The sequence below is a fragment of the Amblyraja radiata genome, chromosome 14 (assembly GCF_010909765.2).
Source record: "Amblyraja radiata isolate CabotCenter1 chromosome 14, sAmbRad1.1.pri, whole genome shotgun sequence".
In the NCBI taxonomy this organism is placed as follows: domain Eukaryota; kingdom Metazoa; phylum Chordata; class Chondrichthyes; order Rajiformes; family Rajidae; genus Amblyraja; species Amblyraja radiata.
The window spans coordinates 56257305-56279664 of NC_045969.1; the positions used below are offsets into that span (position 1 = coordinate 56257305).

The window sequence follows — 22360 nt, forward strand, 5'->3', positions numbered from 1 at the left end:
TGCCACCTTGTAACGGCAATGTGGATTCTCCTGCACTGTAGATGGAAAGTCTCTTAAACAAGAGTGGCTGACCAAGGTTATTGATTCGAGTTTGGCTTCTGAGTTGAGAAAGGCAAAGTGGTTAGATAATGTTGGGCACAAAGGAGCAGAGTGGGGACGCTGGGAATGAAATGGCAAAGAAAGATTTACTCCATCATGTGTTTTGCAGCTTATCACTCGTACAAGGACTTTGTGATAAAACACAGGATGTTATTTCAATTCTATTTTTGTCTTTGGTTTAACAATATGCATTGTGACGTCAACTTTGGAGAGAAGCTAAAATATTAACACTGAGTATAGATGCCTGATGTTGCATGTGTGTTAACAGAATATACTTCTGGGAATATTGGTTTAGAGAAATCTGCTTGTTTTGTGGCAGATGTAACCCTGTGGAAAATAGCAACTTGAAACGTTCTGTCCTGGTATTATCAGGTTTATTATTAATAAACAATTGGTTGCTGATGCATATCTTAGTTAATGTGATTTTGTATTTGCACTATGTTTCTGATGGCCTGATTTCCCTCTTTGATTTAGGGGACAAAGATGGCAGTAAGGTGACAACAGTGGTGGCAACACCGGGACAAGGCCCGGACAGGCCGCAGGAAGTCAGCTACACTGACACCAAGGTGATTGGTAATGGTTCCTTTGGCGTGGTTTATCAGGCGAAACTATGTGACACAGGAGAGTTGGTGGCCATCAAAAAGGTTTTGCAAGACAAGAGATTTAAGGTAAGGAATCCGACTCATCTTAACTGGAAATCTCAAAGTAATTTACAGCATTGAACAGTGAAATGCAAGTGGAATTGTCAGTGTGTGTGCATGCTTTTAAAATATTCTACTTGTGTAACTTGCTACACTGTTTGCATTTCCTCGTACAGAGGAATCCTGGAATGTGTCAGTAGTTACACAGCCCAGAACTGCCAACTTTCCCCTGTAAGAGCTGAACCTTGGATTGTCTTTCCTAAGCCTTTCTCAATACTTTTTAAACTTGAAATATTTGCACCCTAGAGGCATCTTCAAATATGTAAAAGTTCATGCGTTTCTGGTGAAATTAAAAAAAAAAGTTTCATATACATTTTTCCAAGTATAAATACTTGACTGTATGTGTCCGAGCTGGTTTAGGTTTGCATACATGAAGGTTTTAGTGATGTGTTTGATGAACTGTCTTTAAATATTGGCTCAGTAAGAGGCCAGGAGTCTAGATGTAAGCTAATTGCAGATACGTACAATTTACTTGCATCACAGGTAATAAATGCTATTTTCATTTCCACATTAAATGTGGTGACAAGTGTTGATATGATAGTGAAATTGGAGATACGGTTAAGAATAAACTAAGCTACTCCAACTCTAATGTGGTATATCTTTGGTTGTGCAATAAAGAGCTAAATAATATCTTGTCATATTTATTATTAACCATTCAGCCAAATATTGCTATCTCCCCCCCCCCCCTCCATACGTCGCTGTTTATCTGTTTCTCTCGTACACATACACTCCCATCGACTTTTAAAAATTCTGTTTGTCGCTATCCTGCGCTGAGGGATAGTTTTAAAGTAATCGGTTAACTTCCCAGCGTGTCTTTTGAGCACCTGGAGGAAACCATATGGCCACACTGCGAACATGTCGACTCGGACAGCACCAGAAGTCAACTTTTAACCTGGAGCAATGGAGCAGCAACACTTAATTCTGCACCACTATGTTGTGTCCTTGTGCTTTGTGCATTTGAGTACTTTGACAAAAGACAACATTGACTAGTTAAGAACACAAACACCATGACCTTAAACAGAGAGAAAAAAACTGGTTATGTTGCAACAACTGACCAGTTGGCTCCTGTGTCTCAAAGCCTATGCAGCAAATACTATTGTGGAATGACCACTTTGGTGAATCTGTGGTGTAAGCCCCATGCCTGATATATTAATTTTGAGATGCTTCTCGAGCAGAATCGGTAAATTCTTGCCGTTTTACTATTTTCGCAAGGATTGGAGCGCAATGTCGTTTACAATTATTGTATTTTGTTAGCTTTGGGTGACTTTTGTACACAACTTCATTCCCGTACAGCTTATAGCTACGCACCTTTAGAGATTGTACATTGATATTTGTTTCTTCATTTCAAAATGAAGTACGTCACACATTCCCCATTTTGGACACATGTCACATTTAACCAATGTTCCTTTGTGCCTTGCTCCTTCCCTTTGCAGTTACTAGCAAAATTAGATATAAAGTTCCAGCTTTCTCCATCCATTATCTGGTAAAATGCTGATACCACAATACTGTTCTTCTGAGGAATACTATTGATAGCACTGTCAATCAGGCGATGTACTTTTTAACCTCTGTCTCCTACCTAGCCCAAATGTTTAATCCATGATGCAAGATATCTCCAAATGTCTTGGTCAGAAACTTATCAAATACCTTCATAAATTCTAGAAGAAGAAGGCCATTCAGCATATTGTCTCCTCCGCCATTTAATCATGGCAGGTCTATCTTTTCCTCTCAACCCCATTCTCCTACCTTTGCTCCATAACCCCTGACGCCCTTACTAATCAAGAATATGTCAATCTTCGCCTTTAAAATATCCATTGACGTGGCCTCCACAGACTTCTGTGGCAATGATTTCCACAGATTCACCAACCTCTGACTAAATATATTCCTTCTTCTTCTTTCTAAGGGTACATCCTTTTATTTCTGAGGCTGTGGCCTCTGGTCCTAGACTCTCTCACTCGTGGAAATATCCTCTCCACATTCACTCTATCTATTCACTTCTCTATGTATCTATGTGTCCAAGCCTTCCACTATTCGGTAAGTGTCAATGAGGTCTCCCTCGTCCTTCTAAACTCCAGCGAGTACAGGCCCAGTGCCTACAAACGCTGTCATCATATATTAACCCAATCATTCCTGGGATCATTCTCGTAAACCACCTCTGGACCCTCTCCAATGCCAGCACATTCTTCCTCCAATAAGGGTCCCAAAACTGCTCACAATACTCCAAATGTGGTTGGACCAGTGCCTGAGCATTACATCCCTCTTTTTGTATTGTAGCCCTCAAAATAAATGCTAGCATTGCATTTGTCTTCTTTCCAACCGATTCAACTTGCAAATTAGCTTTTTGTGAATCCTGCACCAGCACTCCCAAGTCCCTTTGCACCTCTGATTTCTGAATTCTCGCCCCATTTAGAAAATAGTCTATGCCTTTATTTCTACTACCAAAATGCATGACTCCACACTTTGCCACACTGTATTCCATTTGCTACTTCTTAGCCCACTCTCCCAATCTGTCCAAGTCCTTCTGCAGAGTCCCTGCTTTCTCTACACTAACTGCCACTCCACCTATCTTTATCATTGTCAAACTTGTCCACAAATCCTTCAATTCCTTCATCCAAATAATTTATTTACACCGTGAAGAGTAGCGGCCCCAGCACCGACCCCTGCGGAACACCGCTAGTCACTGGCAGCCAACCAGAAAAAGCCCCCACTTATTGCCACACACTGCCTTCCGCCATCCAGCCAACCTGCTATCCATGCTAGTATCTTCCCTCTGATACCATGGGCTCTCATCTTGTTTAGCAGCCTCACGTGCGGCACCTTATCAAAGGCGTTCTGAAAATCCAGGGAAACCACATCCACTGACTCTCCTTTGTCTATCCTGCTAAATTCAGCCTATTGTATCGTGTGCTTCTAAGTGCTCAGAAACCTAGTCTTTTATAATAGATTCTAAAATCTTACCAACCATTGAAGTCAGGCTAATCGGCCTACAGTCCCCACTAATCTGCCTCGCTCCCTTCTTGTACAGCAGTGTAATATTTGCAATTTTCCAATCTGAAAAAACTCCTGACTCCAATAATTCTTGAAAGATCACAACTAATGCCTCCACCATCTCTAAAGCCATCTCTTTCAGTACCCTAGGGTGCAGTCCATCTGGTCCAGGTAACTTATTCACCTTCAGAACTTTCAGCTTCTCAAGCACCTTCTCTTTAGTGATAGTCACTCCACTAACTTCCATCCCTTGACTCTCCTGAATTTCCAGCACGTTACTAGTGTCTTCTACTGTGAAGACTGAAGCTAAAAACATATTCAATTCCTCTGCCTTATCTTTATTCCCCATTATCACTTCATCAGCATCATTTTCCAGTGATCCAACATCCACTCTTGCCTCTTTCTTACCTTCTTGATATCCCTGTAGACTTCCTCCATAGGTAATTCCCTATTTGTTCCTAGTAAGCTCTGTCAGAAACTTAAATAAATTCTGTCAAACGTGTCTTGCCCTTTGTATATTCTATGACCAATCATCTTACATTTGTCCCGTTTTCAGTACGAGGGTAGAATTTTCTGAGTTTCCAGTCCATCATAACAGATTCTAGCCATTCTATTACAATTGGAGTTCCGACACATCTGCCTGGATTATCTCTGCCCCTGTTAAGTATTGACATTTTCAAGTTGCAAGGCATCGAGAGGTTCAAGTTTTCTGAGGGACAGAGTTTTTACTTGATGCCGGAGTAAATCAGAACAATAAAGTCAAACAGATACTGGAATCTCAAACAAAAATACAAGCTGCTGTGGAGGAACTCAGCGGGTCAGGCAGCATCCGTCTGAAGCAAAGACATAGTCGACATTTTGTATGAAAATCTAAAGGTGAAAGGGGAGATAATCAGTATAAAGAGGTGAGAGGGAAGGGTGAGACGAGAGCTAACAAGCCTTGGGTAGATCCAGGTGAGGGTCGATGGAGCCTGGTGAAAAGGGAGCAGACCTAGCCACAGATTATGGGGTGATAAGTGGAAACGACAAAGCTGCAAAATATGGCATCTGATGAGAAAGGAAAGTGATGAGAGGAACCCGATAAGGGAGGAATGGTGGGTAGATGGGAACAGTAGGGGGTGGAGGGTGGGTGGTTAACAGATGGGACCAGGTGGGGGAGGGAAGAGAAACTGCGTAATGTGACTGGAGAGTGGGGGAGTGTTTAAACAGATGAGTGAAGATATGTGGGTGGATCAGAAGGAGGGAGAAAGGAAAAGAGAGCAAATTGGAAAATTGTATGTTCAGGCCATTGTGTTGTACACCACCCAGGTGGAATGCCAGGAGCTGTGTGCATTTAGCCGCACCCTGCCGGCAGAGCTATCGCAGGATAAACTGGTTGCTGCAGGATTGACGGTGGAGGTGGGGGTGGGGTTGTGAGTGTTAAAATGGCTTGCAACCAGGTGCTGAAGATGGGTATTGCAGACTGCCCAGGTGTTCGACAGTGGTCTGTGCATGCCCCTGCCAATCTGGAGGAGGCCACATTAAGAGGACCAAATGCAGTAGAAGCGATTGGAAGAGGTACATGTGAACCACTACCTCGCCTGGAAAAGCTGTTTACGTCACTGGATGGTGATGAGGGAGGAGGTGCAGAGATGGGCATTGCACCTCCTGCAGTTGCAAGCTTTTACATTGGTAATGAGCTTTCTGGCATTCTCTGAACTTATCTACACATCGCTCTTCATATTAATGCTCACAGTCTCCAGGATTTCGGCATCATGTTTCAAAGTAAACCAATTTTGTCTTTTCAAATCAAACCAAGGCATGGATGAGTCCCATTTCCTTGCAACAGATCATTGGTTATAACAAAACAGAAAATGGTGGGGATATTCTGCATGAAAGTAGCACCTGTGAAAAGAGATAACATTTCAGGTCAATGATATTTCATCAGAACTGGTGATGATTGAACATCAACCAGAGATAATTATACAGAACAAATAACAAACTGCTAGAGGAACGTAGCAGTTCAAGTAGCATCTGTGGAGGCAAGGGAATAGCCACAGATGCTGCCTGACCTGCTGAGTTCTTCCATCGCATTGATTTTTTTTTTTGCTCCAGATGCCGGCTTCTGCAGTCTCTTGGCTCCATATTCATGCAAAACATTTTTGAATAATATAACTGAGTCATAACTAAGCAACCAATATATTCAACACAACTGTGAGAGTTCAACGTTGGTAGCAAACTCTACCTTGAACACATCTTTTGCATTTGCCCTAAGTTGGTCCAGTGGTGCGTTTGTTTGCTTGGCATGGGATGCTTAACTGCATTTAAAAAGTAGACCTCATGCTGAACAGCAGCAGTCAAATCAACCCAGGCCATGTTGAACCAGGCAACATCAATGGTTGGTAGATACAAAATGGACTGGGCAGGCTAGATGCAGGAAGATTGTTCCCGATGTTGGGGAAGTCCAGGACAAGGGGTCACAGGTTAAGGATAGAGGGGAAATCTTTTAGGACCGAGATGAGAAAAACATTTTTCACGCAGAGAGTGGTGAATCTCTGGAACTCTCTGCCACAGAAGGTAGTTGAGGCCAGTTGATTGGCTATATTTAAGAGGGAGTTGGATGTGGCCCTTGTGGCTAAAGGGATCAGGGGGTATGGAGAGAAGGCAGGTACAGGATACTGAGTTGGATGATCAGCCATGATCATATTGAATGGCGGTGCAGGCTCGAAGGGCCGAATGGCCTACTCCTGCACCTATTTTCTATGTTTCTAAAATGCTGGAGTAACTCAGAGGGTCAGGCAGCAGCATCTCTGAAGAGAAGGAATGGGTCACGTTTCGGGACGAGACCCTTCAACGAGTTGAGCAACATCAATAGATGCTGCTGCACCCGCTCCATAGATGCTGCTGCACCCGCTGAGTTTCCCCAGCAATTTTGTGTACCTTCGAGCAACATCAATAGTTGGTTGTCATTGGTGGATTGGTGTTACCAGACAACCGAAGATGCACTGACACTTTGCTTCCTCTTCATGATTACACCATGGCGGCAGTTAAACTTCTGAAGTAATACGGAAACCTCTGGCAGAATATAGAACATCAACATAATACTTTTGACCATGGTAGATAAGGAACTGTGGGGAAAGAGCTGTAGACAGTGGGGTTAACATGGGCGTCAAGATGACTGTACAGCCGCCTTCAAGGTTGAGAAGGGAAGGTCTTAAACTAGCTGCACAGAGTTTAAGAGTTGTCATGCGTATGAAGGAACTGCAGATGCTGGATTAAACCGAAGATAGACACAAAATGCTGGAGTAACTCAGCGGGACAGGCAACATCTCTGGAGAGAAGGAATGGGTGACTTTTCCGGTCATGAACCTTCTTCGGACTGATGTCAGGGGAGAGAGAGAGATACAGGGATAAGGAAGTGTTAGGTGTGAAAATACGATAAAGGGATTGGAGATCGAGGAAAATGTAGAACAGATCATTGTTAGCCGGGAAAAGATAACAACAAAGCAAACAGAGATAAAATGTAGTCGGAGACAAGACCAACGCTGATCTCCTTCACTAAAGCACTGCTCCACCTAACCAAAACCACCAAGTTCAGATGTTGACATTGAGTGGGGCACAGTCTCTGTACGATATCTGTTTGGGTTAAAATGCAGACTATCAGTGACCAAAGATTGAGGTTCAGCAAGAAAGGAACACGGTTTAATTTCAAATAGTTAGTGTGTCAGTGCCACAGTGCATATACATAATTACAAGCGAGTGCTGGCTAATGTACAGATGAACAACTGCTGTTTATTTTACAGAATCGTGAACTGCAAATAATGCGAAAACTGGATCATTGTAATATCGTCCGATTACGATACTTCTTTTACTCGAGTGGAGAAAAGGTACACTTTTATATTTGCCATTCCCAAATGTCAGATGATATTTTTACACTTATTAGTGGGATTACAAATTAAATACTTGAATAAGATCAGCTTTTCCGTTTCATAAGTGCAACAAAAGTTCTATTACACAAATTCCTAACCTAAATGTTTTGCTTGTCTTGCTATTAACCATGTATTAATGTTACATTTGTATAAATCGGTTGATAATGAATGTACGGGCAATTTAGATCCAAAGAGGATCAACAACATTTTTTGATGCAGGATTTTACTATACATTTGATGCATTTTAATGTATGGCACGACTTGGGATCATTCTTGGCTTGTTTCATTTGTTGTCCATAACCATACGGAAGTATGGTTCTACTGCCAGATATTAGGTTTAGTTTTGAAGAGCATTGGAAAGTGATGCCTTACCCATTTTGTATTGATTAATCTTAATTCCACAGCCCTATTTGCAGTTCATTCATGCAACCTTATTGACTCACATAAGTGACTTTGTTTTAGTGGAATCAAATGGTAGAACTTAGCAACTTTTATTAAATTGAAATTGTCTATGTTACATATCTAAATTGTTAGTCCACATGCGTTTCTCAGTAGAAATTTGCGGTTTAAACATTTGCTTATATTAGAAAATGGGTCACATCCACTTGCACTGCACAACTAACTAGTCACAACAATCGAGAAACTCATTTTATGCCTTGCACTTGCAGCACTTGCACCAACAAATGTAGAAATTAATTTATATGTATACTTGCAAATACTGTGCCAATATTATTAAGAACAATTAAGTGTTTATGGTGTCTATTATTTAATTTAATAAGCAAGAGAGCGGTTAGCCATTTGAGTTCCCAGTTGGCTACCTATCAAAATCCAAGTTCCACCTTGTTCGGTGGTTGTAGCTGTAGTTAATAAATTATTTTTGTCCCTATTACAGTGGCTTGCAAAAGTATTCATACCCCTTGAACTTTTCCACATTTTGTCACGTTACAACCACAAACGTAAATGTATTTTATTGGGATTTTATGTGATAGACCAACACAAAGTGGCGCATAATTGTGAAGTGGAAGGAAAATGATACATGGTTTTCAAATTTTTTTACAAATAAAAAACTGAAAAGTGTGGCGTGCAAAAGTATTCAGCCCCCTTTACTCTGATACCCCTAAATAAAATCCAGTGCAACCTTCAGAAATCACCTAATTAGTAAATAGAGTCCACTTGTGTGTAATCTAATCTCAGTATAAATACAGCTGTTCTGTGAAGGCCTCAGAGGTTTGTTAGAGAACATTAGTGAACAAACAGTATCATGAAGCCCAAGGAACACACCAGACAGGTCAGGGATAAAGTTGTGGAAAAGTTTAAAGCAGGGTTAGGTTATAAAAAAATATCCCAAGCTTTGAACATCTCACGGAGCACTGTTCAATCCATCATCCGAAAATGGAAAGAGTATGGCACAACTGCAAACCTACCAAGACATAGTCATCCACCTAAACTGACAGTCCGGGCAAGGAGAGCATTGATCAGAGAAGCAGCCAAGAGGCCCATGGTAACTCTGGAGGAGCTGCAGAGATCCACAGCTCAGGTGGGAGAATCTGTCCACAGGACAACTATTAGTCGTGCACTCCACAAATCGGGCCTTTATGGAAGAGTGGCAAGAAGAAAGCCATTGTTGAAAAAAAGCCATAAGAAGTCCCGTTTGTAGTTTGCCACAAGGCATGTGGGGGACACAGCAAACATGTGGAGGAAGGTGCTCTGGTCAGATGAGACCAAAATTGAAGTTTTTGGCCTAAATGCAAAACGCTATGTGTGGTGGAAAACTAACCCTGCACATCACCCTGAACACACCATCCCCACTGTGAAACATGGTGGTGGCAGCATCATGCTGTGGGGATGCTTTTCTTCAGCAGGGACAGGGAAGCTGGTCAGAGTTGATGGGAAGATGGATGGAGCCAAATACAGGGCAATCTTGGAAGAAAACCTGTTAGAGTCTGCAAAAGACTTGAGACTGGGGCGGAGGTTCACCTTCCAGCAGGACAACGACCCTAAACATACAGCCAGAGCTACAATGGAATGGTTTAGATCAAAGCATATTCATGTGTTAGAATGGCCCAGTCAAAGTCCAGACCTAAATCCAATTGAGAATCTCTGGCAAGACTTGAAAATTGCTGTTCACAGACGCTCTCCATCCAATCTGAGCTTGAGCTATTTTGCAATGAAGAATGGGCAAAAATTTCAGTCTCTAGATGTGCAAAGCTGGTAGAGACATACCCCAAAAGACTTGCAGCTGTAATTGCAGCGAAAGGTGGTTCTACAAAGTATTGACTCGGGGGGGCTGAATACTTTTGCACGCCACACTTTTCAGTTTTTTATTTGTAAAAAAATTTGAAAACCATGTATCATTTTCCTTCCACTTCACAATTATGCCCCACTTTGTGTTGGTCTATCACATAAAATCCCAATAAAATACATTTACGTTTGTGGTTGTAACGTGACAAAATGTGGAAAAGTTCAAGGGGTATGAATACTTTTGCAAGCCACTGTATGTTCCTAGTTTTACAACGGGTATGGTGAACTTTTGACTGCTGTGCTTTTTAAAAATGTAGTTATTTCGACAGTGGAATGAATGGTGGTCCGAGCACATAACTTCAGTTAAGTCAGCAGTAATTAAATCTGTGAAGCAGCCGAATGACTGGAAGGATGTTTGTGTCTATGCTTGGGTTTCCTCCTTGAGTACTTTTTGTTTGCAGTTGCATTTACAGTGTAGCAAAATAATTTAATACAATATAATTAATGTCACATAAAATAGTGACAATTTCTGTCCAGAATATTGCTTTAAAGTAACAGCCATTGAAACATGAGCCTTGCATAATCTCTTACTGTAAAAATACAATTTATTTGTTCCCTCTTGTATGTTCAGTTCATTCGGTCCTTGGCTACTCAAAGGTTCTCTTGTGATGGCGGCCTTTCGCAGGCCCCAGAGATCATAAGTTTCTGATAATTAAGCTTGAGATCCCGCTGAATATCCAAGCAATTCTAACAATATTTGGGTTTGTGAGAATTATTTATCTCTGCCAACAAATTCAGATCAAATTAGTTTATTGAGATATACAGCAGGGTGCAATGAAATTCCTTGGTCACATGAAGCCCACAGAGTAAACACTAATGATAAATATAATGATTGTACTGCAATCTTGCAATATGGTGCAAGATCTGAAGTAGTGCAAACAACAAGCTAGAGTGCAATAATGGAATGAGGTAAAGGTAAGAGTACATGGCAGTGTCCCCGGGAAGGGGGTGTGAAATAAGTGGTTCAGGAGTCGGATAGCAGTGGGGAAGAAGCAATTTTTAAGTCTAGACATCCCAGCTTTCAACCTCTTGTATATTCAGAGATTAGAGAGAAAATGAAACACCCAGTGTGGCAGGCAGCCTTGACTTCTTCTTCTTCTTGTCGAGTCCACACACAAGATTAGAAGTTGTTCAGCCAGAGCTGAACACACTTCTCGGCATCTGCACAATGGTGTCTGTCTTGTGCTTCTTGTGCTTCTTGTGCGTGGTGGTGGAAAGATTGGTTGAAACAGGGCCGCGACGTGAACGCTCTTTCCTTGGCCCCGGCAGCCTTGACGATTGCTAATCATGTACCTACTACCTTTTCATCTCAAGGAAAGCTAATCATTTTTGTTTTGAGCAAACCTTAACACAAAGCAATCCACATAAATGAAACAATCGGGCAAAAATATTTTTATGTTAGCAGCTTTACTTCCCTCGTAAAAAGATGAACTATTGGTTGATATTAGGATTTCTAATTGTGGAACCCACTGGTTCTAAGTCTTAAACTGCTGTAACTATAAGCAACATAACGGCCCAAGTGATTGCAGGGAAATTGTACCATTAGGCAGGAAGGTGGCAAATGTTGGACTCAGTTTTAAAAGTAGCTGGTTTAAGTGAAGAAACCATGGGAGCTATCACATCGGAGTTAAGTTGTTAAGAATTTCAACAACGTGGCTTTTTAAAACGAGCTCGCTCTCAAGCAACTATTTATGTCTTTTCTCACGAAATACGGGTTAAGATAAAGAAAATACGAATTTAGATTTAAATCTAAATCTAGAGCAGACAAATTTTAAATTTACACAGGTACTAGACAAAAGAAATCAAGTATATTTTTAGACATTGAGAATATGTGGATGTAGAATAGAATAGAATAGAATAGTTTCTTTATTGTCATTGTAACATGAACCATGTACAACGAAAAGTACTAGCAAGGCTCGTTTTACACAAAGATCCTATAGCAGACGGAGCAAGGTAGATCACTCCTTCTAAATGCAATGGGCTGACGTGTAGTACGCAACGGAGTGGAACGTGGGCCTTTTTTTCATCCATTTCAGTAACCCGACCCGACTCGCAGTGTAATCAACGTTGCGGGGGAACAGTTTGTGTTAATAAATTAAAATTCTGAAAATGAGGAAGATTTTTACCAAAGAACTTTTATTTTTACGAGGATGTTTCCGTAACCGGCTTCCGTCTCCGCACTAGTATCGTTGCTCCGCTAAGGGATCTTTGGTGCGGAGACGGTATCCGGTTAAGGAAATGGGGCCGAAAATTACCCATGAATCTGCCCATGACCGTACTACGTCTTTTTTGTCGAGTGGACTATCTTGCTCGCTATAGGATCTTTGATTTTACAGGCCTTTGCAACTGTTCCCTGTACTTGGTGATTTATTAGGTAAGGTTGCCTGGCTAGACCAGATCACAATGGCAGGTTTCCTTTGCTTAAAGACATTAGGGAAACGGATGAGAGAAGGGTAGGTAACCATGGTCAAGAGTGAAGGGAGATAACAAGTCCGACAAGAACTGAAGCGACTATCACTGATTAGGTTTTCATTCCGGATTTTATTTTATTACATTTGCTGTTTAAATTCCCTTGCTGCCCTGGTGGCATGTACTTTTTTGTTTTCAGGTTAAGGTTTTGGGGTTCTGGATCATAATCTTATTTTGTGCACTCTCCTATCATAGCCATCGGAAAGGTAGACAATATGCTGGAGTAACTCAGCAGGTCAGGCAGCATCTCTGGAGAGAAGGAATAGCCATAGGAAATATGGCCTATGCAGGGCTGCCAACATTGGGTGAGAGTTGGGAGTGAGAAATTGCGAAAGACCAAGCCCGAGGGAGCATAGCTACCGGGGGGGGGGGGAAGAAGGAGGGTGTCCCTCTCCCATTGGTACGGAACATTTGCATTTTTCAGCTTGAAATTGTGCAATATGGTGCATACTGTAGTGAGTCTTTTAACTTACACTTGAATGCAATATATATGCTTTAAATTGGATTGGAGCGTTTTTGAAAGGGGGGAGGCTGTGCGATCACTGATCACTGGCCTTGGGGGTACCCAGTGAGGGAGTGGAGCAACCGAGTGGGGAGAGGGTGTGGAAGAAGGGTGTCTCCCCTCCCAGGGTAGGAACCTTTTGAAATTTGATGTATTAAAATCATGTTTTAGTGCACTGTAGAAGTATGATTTCAATGTTTTTTGTATGAAGTATTTTTAAGAGGTAACTTTTTAAGGGGTAACTTTATCCACACAAATAGTTGAGGCAGGGACCATCCCAACATTTAAGAAAAAGTTAGACTGATACATGGATAGGACAGGTTTGGAGGTATGGACCAAAAGCAGGTAGCGTAGCTGGGACATGTTGGCTGGTGTGGGCAAGTTGCGCCGAAGGGCCTGTTTTCACACTGTATCACTCTATGACTACATTATACCTCCACCATGCATGAATGCTTCAAAATCAAGTGATCGAGTTTTATTGCCATATACTCAAGCATAGAAACATAGAAAATAGGTGCAGGAATAGGCCATCGGCCCTTCGAGCCAGCACTGCCATTCAATATTATCATGGCTATTCATCTAAAATCAGTACCTCTTTCCTGTTTTTTTCCAATATCCCTTGATGCCGTTAGCCCCAAGAACTGAATGTAACTCTCTCTTGAAAACATTCAGTGAATTGGCCTGCACTGCCTTCTGTGGCAGAGAATTCCACAGATTCACAACTCTCTGCGTGAAGAAAGTTTGTTCTCATCTCAGTCCTAACTGGCCCCCCCTTTATTCTTAAACTGTGAGCCATGGTTCTGAACGCCCCCAACATCGGGAACATTTTTCTTGCCGTTACAGTAAGTGAAAATCTAGCAGGCAAGCAGGATGCTATCACCAACCACTCCCATTTGAAGTCCACTATCTTCCACCGTATCTACCCAGTGCTTGGTACTTACTTCCAGCAGCCACTAGTTGTCCTCCAGGATGCACCGAGCCGCAGCCTGATCCATGCTGGTCACCTGGGCGAATTCGGCACAGAGACTCTCACGGCAGCGGCGCAACGCTTCGACGCCTCTGACGGCCCAGGACTCTTGCACTGAGGCTGCTCCATGGCTGGAGCTGCAGTGAGCGACTCGCCAGCCCGGCAAACACTCTCCAGCCCCGCTCCCCATCCGCATCTGTCCCAGCCGCTGCTTCTGCTTCCAACACCCGCGGCCCATGCAGTTGATATGAGTTTTGAAATTTTCGTTGATCACAGAATTTCTCACAACAGAGCGAGAGAAATTTGTGATCAGCGTGAGAATTTGGTGAAATGCGTGATTCTCACGCTCAATGCATGGGAGTTGGCAGCCCTGCCTCTATCCCCATCTCCCTCTCCCCCCCTCTCTCTCCCCCCCTCTCTCTCCCCCCCCCTCTCTCTCCCCCCCCTCTCTCTCCCCCCCTCTCTCTCCCCCCCCTCTCTCTCCCCCCCCTCTCTCTCCCCCCCCTCTCTCTCCCCCCCCTCTCTCTCCCCCCCTCTCTCCCCCCCCCCTCCCCCACCCCCCCCCCCCCTCTCTCTCACCCCCCCCCCCCCCCTCTCTCCCCCCCTCTCTCTCCCCCCTCTCTCTCTCCCCCCCTCTCTCTCACCTCCTCTCTCTCCCCCCTCTCTCCCCTCTCTCACCCCCTCTCTCTCCCACCCTCTCTCCCCCTCTCTCTCCCCCCTCTCGCTCCCCCTCTCTCTCTCCCCCTCTCTCTCTCTCCCCCCTCCTCCCCCCCCCTCTCTCCTCCTCTCTCCCCTCTCTTCCCCTCTTTCCCCCCTTCCCCCTCTCTCTCTCTCCTTCCCCTCTCCTCCCCTCCCCTCCCCCTCTCATCTCTCCCCCTCTCTCTCTTCCCTCTCCTCCCCTCTCCTCTCCTCTTCTCCTTTCCCTCTCTCCTCCCCTACTCTCTCCCTCTCTCTTTCCCTATCTCTCTCCCCACCCTCTCTCCTCTCTCCCCTCCTCCCTCTCTCCCTCATCCTCTCTCCCCTCCTCTCTCCCTCTCTCCCTCTCCTCCCCTCACTCTCTCTCCCACCCTCCCTCTCTCCTCCCCCTCTTCCCCCTCTTCCTCTTTCTCCCTCCCTCTCTCTCTCTCCCTCTCTACACACTCTCCCCTCTCTTTCTCTCCCTCTCCCCTTCTCTCTCCCCCCCCTCTCTCTCCTCTCTCTCTCTCCCTCCCTCCCCCATTTCATCCCTCCCACCTCACTCTCCCCCTGGCTCTCTCTCCCCTCTCTCTTTCTCCTCTGTCTCTATCTCCTCTTTCTCTTTGCCCCCCCATCTCTCTATCTTTTCCCCTCTCTCCCCTCTCCTCCCTCTCCACCCCCTCTCTCTTCCCTCTCACCCCTCTCTCTATTCCCTCTCTCTCTTCCCCCCTCTCCCACCTCTCTCTCCCCCCTCTCCCTCTTCTCTCTCTCCATTCACGCCCCCTCTGTCTCTCCCCTCTCTCTCCTCTCACCCCCCTCTCTCTCTCCCCACTGTTTCCCTGTCTCCTTCCCCTCTCTCTCTCTCCACCTCCCTTTGAGAGTCTGTCCCTTCGGCACAGAGACTCTCGCGGCAGCGGAGCATCCGACGCCTCCGCGGCCCGGGACACTCGCACTGTCCGGAGTGCTCCATGGCCAGAGCTGCAGCGAGCGACTCGCTGCGCCGCAAATACTCGACAGCGCCCCAAACTCACCAGTCCCGGCTCCCCGCATCTGTTCCCGCCGCTGGTTCTGCTTCCATCCCTCCCGCAGCCCCGGCTCTCCAACACCCGCGGACCATGCAGTTTATCCGAGTTTTGACATTTTCATTGATCACAAAATTTCTCACCACTGAGCGTGAGAAATGGCTGATCAGCGTGAGGGCGTGAGAGTTTGCTTGAGGGCGTGAGTCTCACGCTCAAAGCGTGAGAGTTGGCAGCCCTGCCTATGAGTAGTTGAGGTAAAAGGCAAAGAAAACAAAGTTGGTTGTTTTGGCCAAAAATAAGAGAGTATTTTCAAATCTGTCAAAGCTGCCGTAATTAATAAATACATTGAAGTAAATGAAGTCGTGAGGATCCAATGAGAGATAGCTCAATGAATAAAACATTGGCTTCATGGAAGGAAGCAGAGGGTGATGGTGGAAGGTTGCTTCTCGAACTGGAGGCCTGTGATTAGTGGTGTGCCTCAGGGTTCGGTGCTGGGGCCCATTACTGTTTGTCATCTACATCAATGATTTAGATGAGAACATACAGGGCAAGATTAGCAAGTTTGATGATGATACAAAAGTGGGCGGTTTTGCAGATAATGAAGATGGTTGTGAAAAATTACAGCAGGATCTTCATCGATTGGCCAGTTGAGCTGAGGAAAGGGCGATGGAATACAGAGAAATGCAAGTGGTGTTGCATTTTGGGAAGTCTAACATGGACAGGGCCTACACAGTGAATGGTAGGGTGCTGGGGAGTGTTGTAGAGCAGAGGGAGCTAGGAGTACAGGTGCATGGTTCCTTGAAGGAGGAGTCGCTTGTACTTTGGCCTTCATCAGTCAGTGTATTGAGTATTTGTGTTGGGAGATCATGTTGCAGTTGCATGAGACATTGGTGAGGCTGCATTTCGAGTATTGTGTTTAGTTCTGGGCACCATGCTATTGAAACAATGTTGTCAAGCTGGAAAGGGTACAGAGAAGATTTACGAGGATGTTGCCAGGACTAGAGGGTCTGAGCTATAGGGTGATTTCACTAAAGGTCACTGGAGCGTAGATCCGCACCCACGTGACCGAAAATTTTAACTGGCGTACATGCGTCACTTCCGGTACATGTTAGTGAATGGGAAAACACGCACTTTCACACCCGTTAAAAACATCGAAAACGGCCCGTTTTTGAGCTGCAATTAACTGTACCAGTCGGGGTGACCGTGAGGCACAGCTACCTAAATTTACAGTCCAAAAAAAAGATAGAAACTAAGGTAAATTCAAGAGGGAGCTGAAGGTGTAAAAACAGCGGATGTTGTTAGCGGACATTTGCCGTGGAGATTTAAAGATCGAAAATATCGGGAATTATCGCGTTTGCCCGCTGCATTTCATCAAAAGTAAGGCATTATTGACTTTTTATCTTTATTCATTTGTTATATGAAAAGTATTAAAAGTTAAAAATCCGTCAGTAAAATACCATCAACTTGCAACAAGAAGAGAGTATTAAAGCAGATTTGGTTGCAGCTCAAGCATCTATAGCTCTGCAAGTTGATGGCGTTCTTGTGCACATTGTCTATCCTGCTCACAGTGGGTGCCCAATCAGGATTGTCGACATCATTCCATGCTGCAGGCTTGTCTGTTATTAGATGATAAATAAATAAATAAGTAGTTTGGGTGATTGTGCAGGCTTTAAACAAGAAACATTGAGAAATATATTTTGGCAAATAATAAAATGTCCTGCTTTTGTCCAACTAACAGCTGACAATTATCCCATTCCTTAGCTTGCATCTCAGTAAAATTTATTTCAAAACGCATTGATAGTTTACGATTATTTAAATGGTAAATGGAGCTTCAGAAGCATTTTCATTTTGCATGTTAAAACCCACCTGAGAACCATGGGCGATTTTGCAATTTTACTGACGGATTTTTAACTTTTAATACTTTTCATATAACAAATGAATAAAGATCAAAAGTCAATAATGCCTTACTTTTGATGAAATGCAGCGAGCAAACGCGATAATTCCCGATATTTTCGATCTTTAAATCTCCACGGCAAATGTCCGCTAACAACATCCGCTGTTTTTACACCTTCAGCTCCCTCTTGAATTTACCTTAGTTTCTATCTTTTTTTTGGACTGTAAATTTAGGTAGCTGTGCCTCACGGTCACCCTGACTGGTACAGTTAATTGCAGCTCAAAAACGGGCCGTTTTCGATGTTTTTAACGGGTGTGAAAGTGCGTGTTTTCCCATTCACTAACATGTACCGGAAGTGACGCATGTACTCCAGTTAAAATTTTCGGTCACGTGGGTGCGGATCTACGCTCCAGTGACCTTTAGTGAAATCACCCTATAGGGAGAGGTTGAGTAGGCTGGGACTCTATTCCCTGGAGTGCAGGAGGATAAGGGGTGATCTTATAGAGATATACAAAATCATGAGAGGAATAGATCTGGTAGATGCACAGTCTCATGACCAGCGTAGGTGAATCGAGGACCAGAGGACATAGGTTTACAGTGAAGGAGAAAAGATTTAACAGAAATCTGAGGGGTAACTTTTTCACATAAACAGTGGTGGATGTCTGGAGCAAGTTGCTACAGGAGGTAGTTGAGGCTGGGACTATCCCAACATTTAAGAAACAGTTAGACAGGTCCATGCACAGGACAGGTTTGAAGGGATATGGACCAAGCGTGGGCGGGTGGGACTAGTGTAGCTGGGACATGTTGGCAGGTGTGGGCAAGTTGTGCCGAAGGGTCTATTTGCACACTGTATCACTAACAAGCAAGCAGACATACACTTGCGCACAGTATTTCTATAGTCAGATTCGTGCTGGACGTGCTATCCAGAATGGAAGTAAGGGATAGGTGCTTTAAGTAGGTCGACAAGGCCGCATTTTGAGTACTGTGAGCAAATTTGGGCCCCATATTTGAGGAAGCATGTGCTGGCTTTGGAGAAGGTCCAGAAGAGGTTTTCAAGAATGATTCCAAGAATGAGTGGGTTATATGATAAGCGTTTGACAGCACTGGGCCTATACTCGTTGGAGTTTAGAAGGTTGAGGGGGACCTTATTGAAAATTACCGAATAATGAATGGCATAGATAGGGTGTATGTGGAAAGGATGTTTCCACTGGCGGGAGAGTCCAGGACCAGAGGTCACAGACTCAAAATTAACGGGCGCTCTTTTAGAAAGGAGGTGAGGAGGAACTTCTTTAGTCAGAGGGTAGTTAATCTGTGGAACTCATTGCCACAGAGGGCTGTGGAGGCCAAGCCTGTGGATATTTTTAAGGCAGAGATAGACATATTATTGATTAGAACGGGTGTCAAGAGTTATGGGAAGAAGGCAGGAAAATGGGATTAGGAGGCAGAGATCAGCCATGATTGAATAGCGGAGTAGACTCGATGGGCCGAATGGTCTAATTCTACTCCTATAACGTGAAGATCATAGAGTGAGAATGTTAAGGAACCAATGAAAGGAACACTATTAAGATCACACCGAATGAAAGTTTGCAGAAAATAAAACTCCTGAGGCTGGTTAGAATATGGAATTTTATCTCAAAGCCAATAGTGAACCAGAAGCATGTTTTTTTAAAGTTGTAATTTGGAAAAGAAGGTTATTTGAGGCTTTTTAGAAATGAATTAGACAGATATGGTGTCATACCAATAAAGGAAACCATGGGTGGCGTTAACATGCACACAGCTCAAAGCTTGTTTCAGAGTTTCTACACTATTCCCTTTAGAATGTGATTAGAACATCAATATTTTAATTATGAAGGTAATGCCCATGTGTTCCTATCACCCATTGCCCCTAAGCTGTACATAATGGTCGTAATTGTTGTAGTGGATGATTCAATATGCTTTCTGCAGAAGGTTCTAACTCATTTCCAGGAAGAGTTTGTAGCTGAAGCTTTTTGTCCTCTGTGCAGATGCTGCCGAGGCTACAAAGAGTTTCCTATTGATATCAAAACAGAAAATAGACAATAGGTGCAGGAGTAGGCCATTCGGCCCTTCGAGCCAGCACCGCCATTCAATGTGATCATGTCTGATCATCCCCAATCAGTACCCCGTTCCTGCCTTCTCCCCATATCCCCTGACTCCGCTATTTTTAAGAGCCCTAACTAGCTCTTTCTTGAAAGCATCCAGAGAACCTGCCTCCACCGCCCTCTGAGGCAGAGAATTCCACAGACTCACCACTCTCTGTGAGAAAAGGTGCTTCGTCGTCTCCATTCTAAATGGCTTACTCCTTATTCTTAAACTATGGCCCCTGGTTCTGGACTCCCCCAACCTCGGGAACATGTTTCCTGCCTCAAGCGTGTCCAAACCCTTAACAATCCCTTAACAAGCCCTTACAATGCTGGAGATAGCTAGCAATTCAGCCAATGCTCACTTGGAGAGGATGTGGCCTGATCTGCTGGGGTTCTCCAGCACTTTGCTGATCTTTATTTTGGATTTCCGGAATCTGTTTTTCAGATTTAATAGCTTCATGTGTTTGTTCCAGAATTCTACATCTAAGGTGATTTTGTTTGTGGGTGGGTGTGTGTGTGTGTGATCTAATTTGTCCAACTTCACTGCTCACTCTATTCCATTGTATTTAATAACTAAGAGATGGATGCATTTCAGCATGCTCTATTAAGATGTTATGGAATGATTCTTTAATCAGACCAGAAGACATGAGAGAAGAATTAGGCCGTGCGGCCCATCTAGTCTGCTCCGCCATTCGATGATGGCAGATCTATTTTTCCCTCTCATCCCCATTCTTCTGCCGCCTCCCCATAACATTTGGCACCCTAATCGAGAATCTATCAATCTCCACTTAAAAAATACTCAATGATGGCCTCCACTGTCATCTGTGGCAATGATTTCCACCGATTACGCCATCGTCTGGCTAAAGAAATTCCTCCTCATCTTCATTCTAAAGGTGTGTCCTTTTATTCTGAGGCTGTGCCCTCTAGTCCTAGATTCTCCCACTATTGGAAACAACCTCTCCACTCTATCTAGGCCTTGCATTATTCGGTATGTTACAATGAGATTACCACCTCATCCTTCTAAACGTCCAGTGAATACAGGCCCAGAGTCTTCAAACGCTCATCATACGTTAACCCGATCATTCCTGGGATAATTCTCGTACACCTTCTTTGGACCCTCTCCAATGCCAGCGCATCCTTCCTCAGACGTGGGGCCCAAAACTGTTCATAATATTCCAAATGTGCCTGACCAGTGCCTTATAAAGCATGGGTACACACAATTGCTGGGGAAACTCAGCGGGTGCAGCAGCATCTATGGAGCGAAGGAAATAGGCGACGTTTCGGGCCGAAACCCTTCTTCAGACCTTATAAAGCATCACTAATACAACCAGGGTTTCGGCCCGAAACGTTGCCTATTTCCTTCGCTCCATAAATACTGCTGCACCCGCTGCGTTTCTCCAGCATTTTTGTGTACCTTCGATTTTCCAGCATTTGCAGTTCCTTCTTAAAAACGATTACAACCTTGCTTTGACATTCTAGTCACCTCAAAATGAATGCTAACATTGCATACGCCTTCTTATTACCAAAGGTGCACCTCAAAACAGTGTCTTTATTTCTAAAATAAACTGCATCAGAAATGTTATTGCTTTCTCACCTGTATTTTAAAACTAGTTTAGTATTTAATTCTTCAAGGGGGAAGGGCTTGTTAAGAAAGGATTACAATGGTATGGAGCCTTGTTATAGTGGAGGCTGGATAAAGTTGACACATTGTCTTCCTTGAAGCAAAGACATCGGTAAAACCAGGTTTTTTTTCTAGCAATCTGCTAGTGGGAAGCCTCTGCTCCTGGCACATCAGCTGATGTTTCTTACACTCATCAACTCAGTGGGTCCCAGTTCCCAAGCTTCCTTTTGATCTGCCAAATTTTATTTCACGTGCTCTCTTTAAGCATGCAGGGCCTGCCAGAAAAGTTTATACACTCATTTGTTTTGGTTGTTAAACATTGTGGGATATTAATTACGAGTAATATAATATAACAGCCAACAACATCCTGAGGTGCGGTATCATCAGAGATTTACTGTACTTTTTTTTTTACTCCAGGTAATTTTGACTTATTTAAATTTCCACGCTGCAAGGCAAGGCAGGCTTCTAATTTGTGGCTCTGGAGTAAAGGCCCGGTGTTCCAAACATTGTGCTGCATACTGTGCTGGTTATATGGGGAGATGAGTAGGTGAGCTATTGAATGGAGAGTCAAGGTTTTGCTGAAGGAAACCAATAAGGATGGTATTTGGGCAGAATGTTTCCAAAATGCCAGCAAGAAAAGGGAACTAGATGATAAGTCCAGGTGCCCAAAAGACTTGTTGGTGGTTGAGATTTTGGGGAATTGTTGAAAAAGAAGATACTATGTGTTTTCCTCGGACTCTCTAGGATTATTTTGGTACAATGTTGGTTCAGACTGAAGAAAATTAAACCTGATGATGCTTGAAATAACAGTGGAACATTATGGAAGTACTACTCAGTTTTGATACAGAATGGAAAGTATGAGTATCTGTTTCATTCGATTGTGCCAAGTCAGAAAATGAGGAGTCAGTGCTTGAACTCTCAGATGTCCAGGAGTGGAATGGAGAATGGTAGTGGTCGACAATTGGAAACCCGGAGTCTGACCAGACTGTCAGCAAAGCAGTCGCCCAATATACTTTGATTTCCACAATCTATTGTGGAGGAGTATTGTAAAAGGTACAACCTAATTACTGCTCCTCCTTCAGAGAATGTTTGATTCCCTGTGTGGTAGGGATGG

At 43.8% G+C, this 22360-nt stretch overlaps 1 protein-coding gene across 1 annotated transcript in view; it reads left to right on the top strand.

Annotated features, from left to right (window-relative positions):
• gsk3b (glycogen synthase kinase 3 beta) overlaps nt 1-22360 on the top strand; it is a 153743-nt gene that overhangs the window by 60864 nt on the left and 70519 nt on the right. Inside the window, exons 2-3 of the mRNA XM_033033414.1 lie at nt 574-767; nt 7568-7651. Coding sequence (XP_032889305.1) covers nt 574-767; nt 7568-7651 — 278 coding nt within the window. The remainder of the gene's footprint in view (nt 1-573; nt 768-7567; nt 7652-22360) is intronic.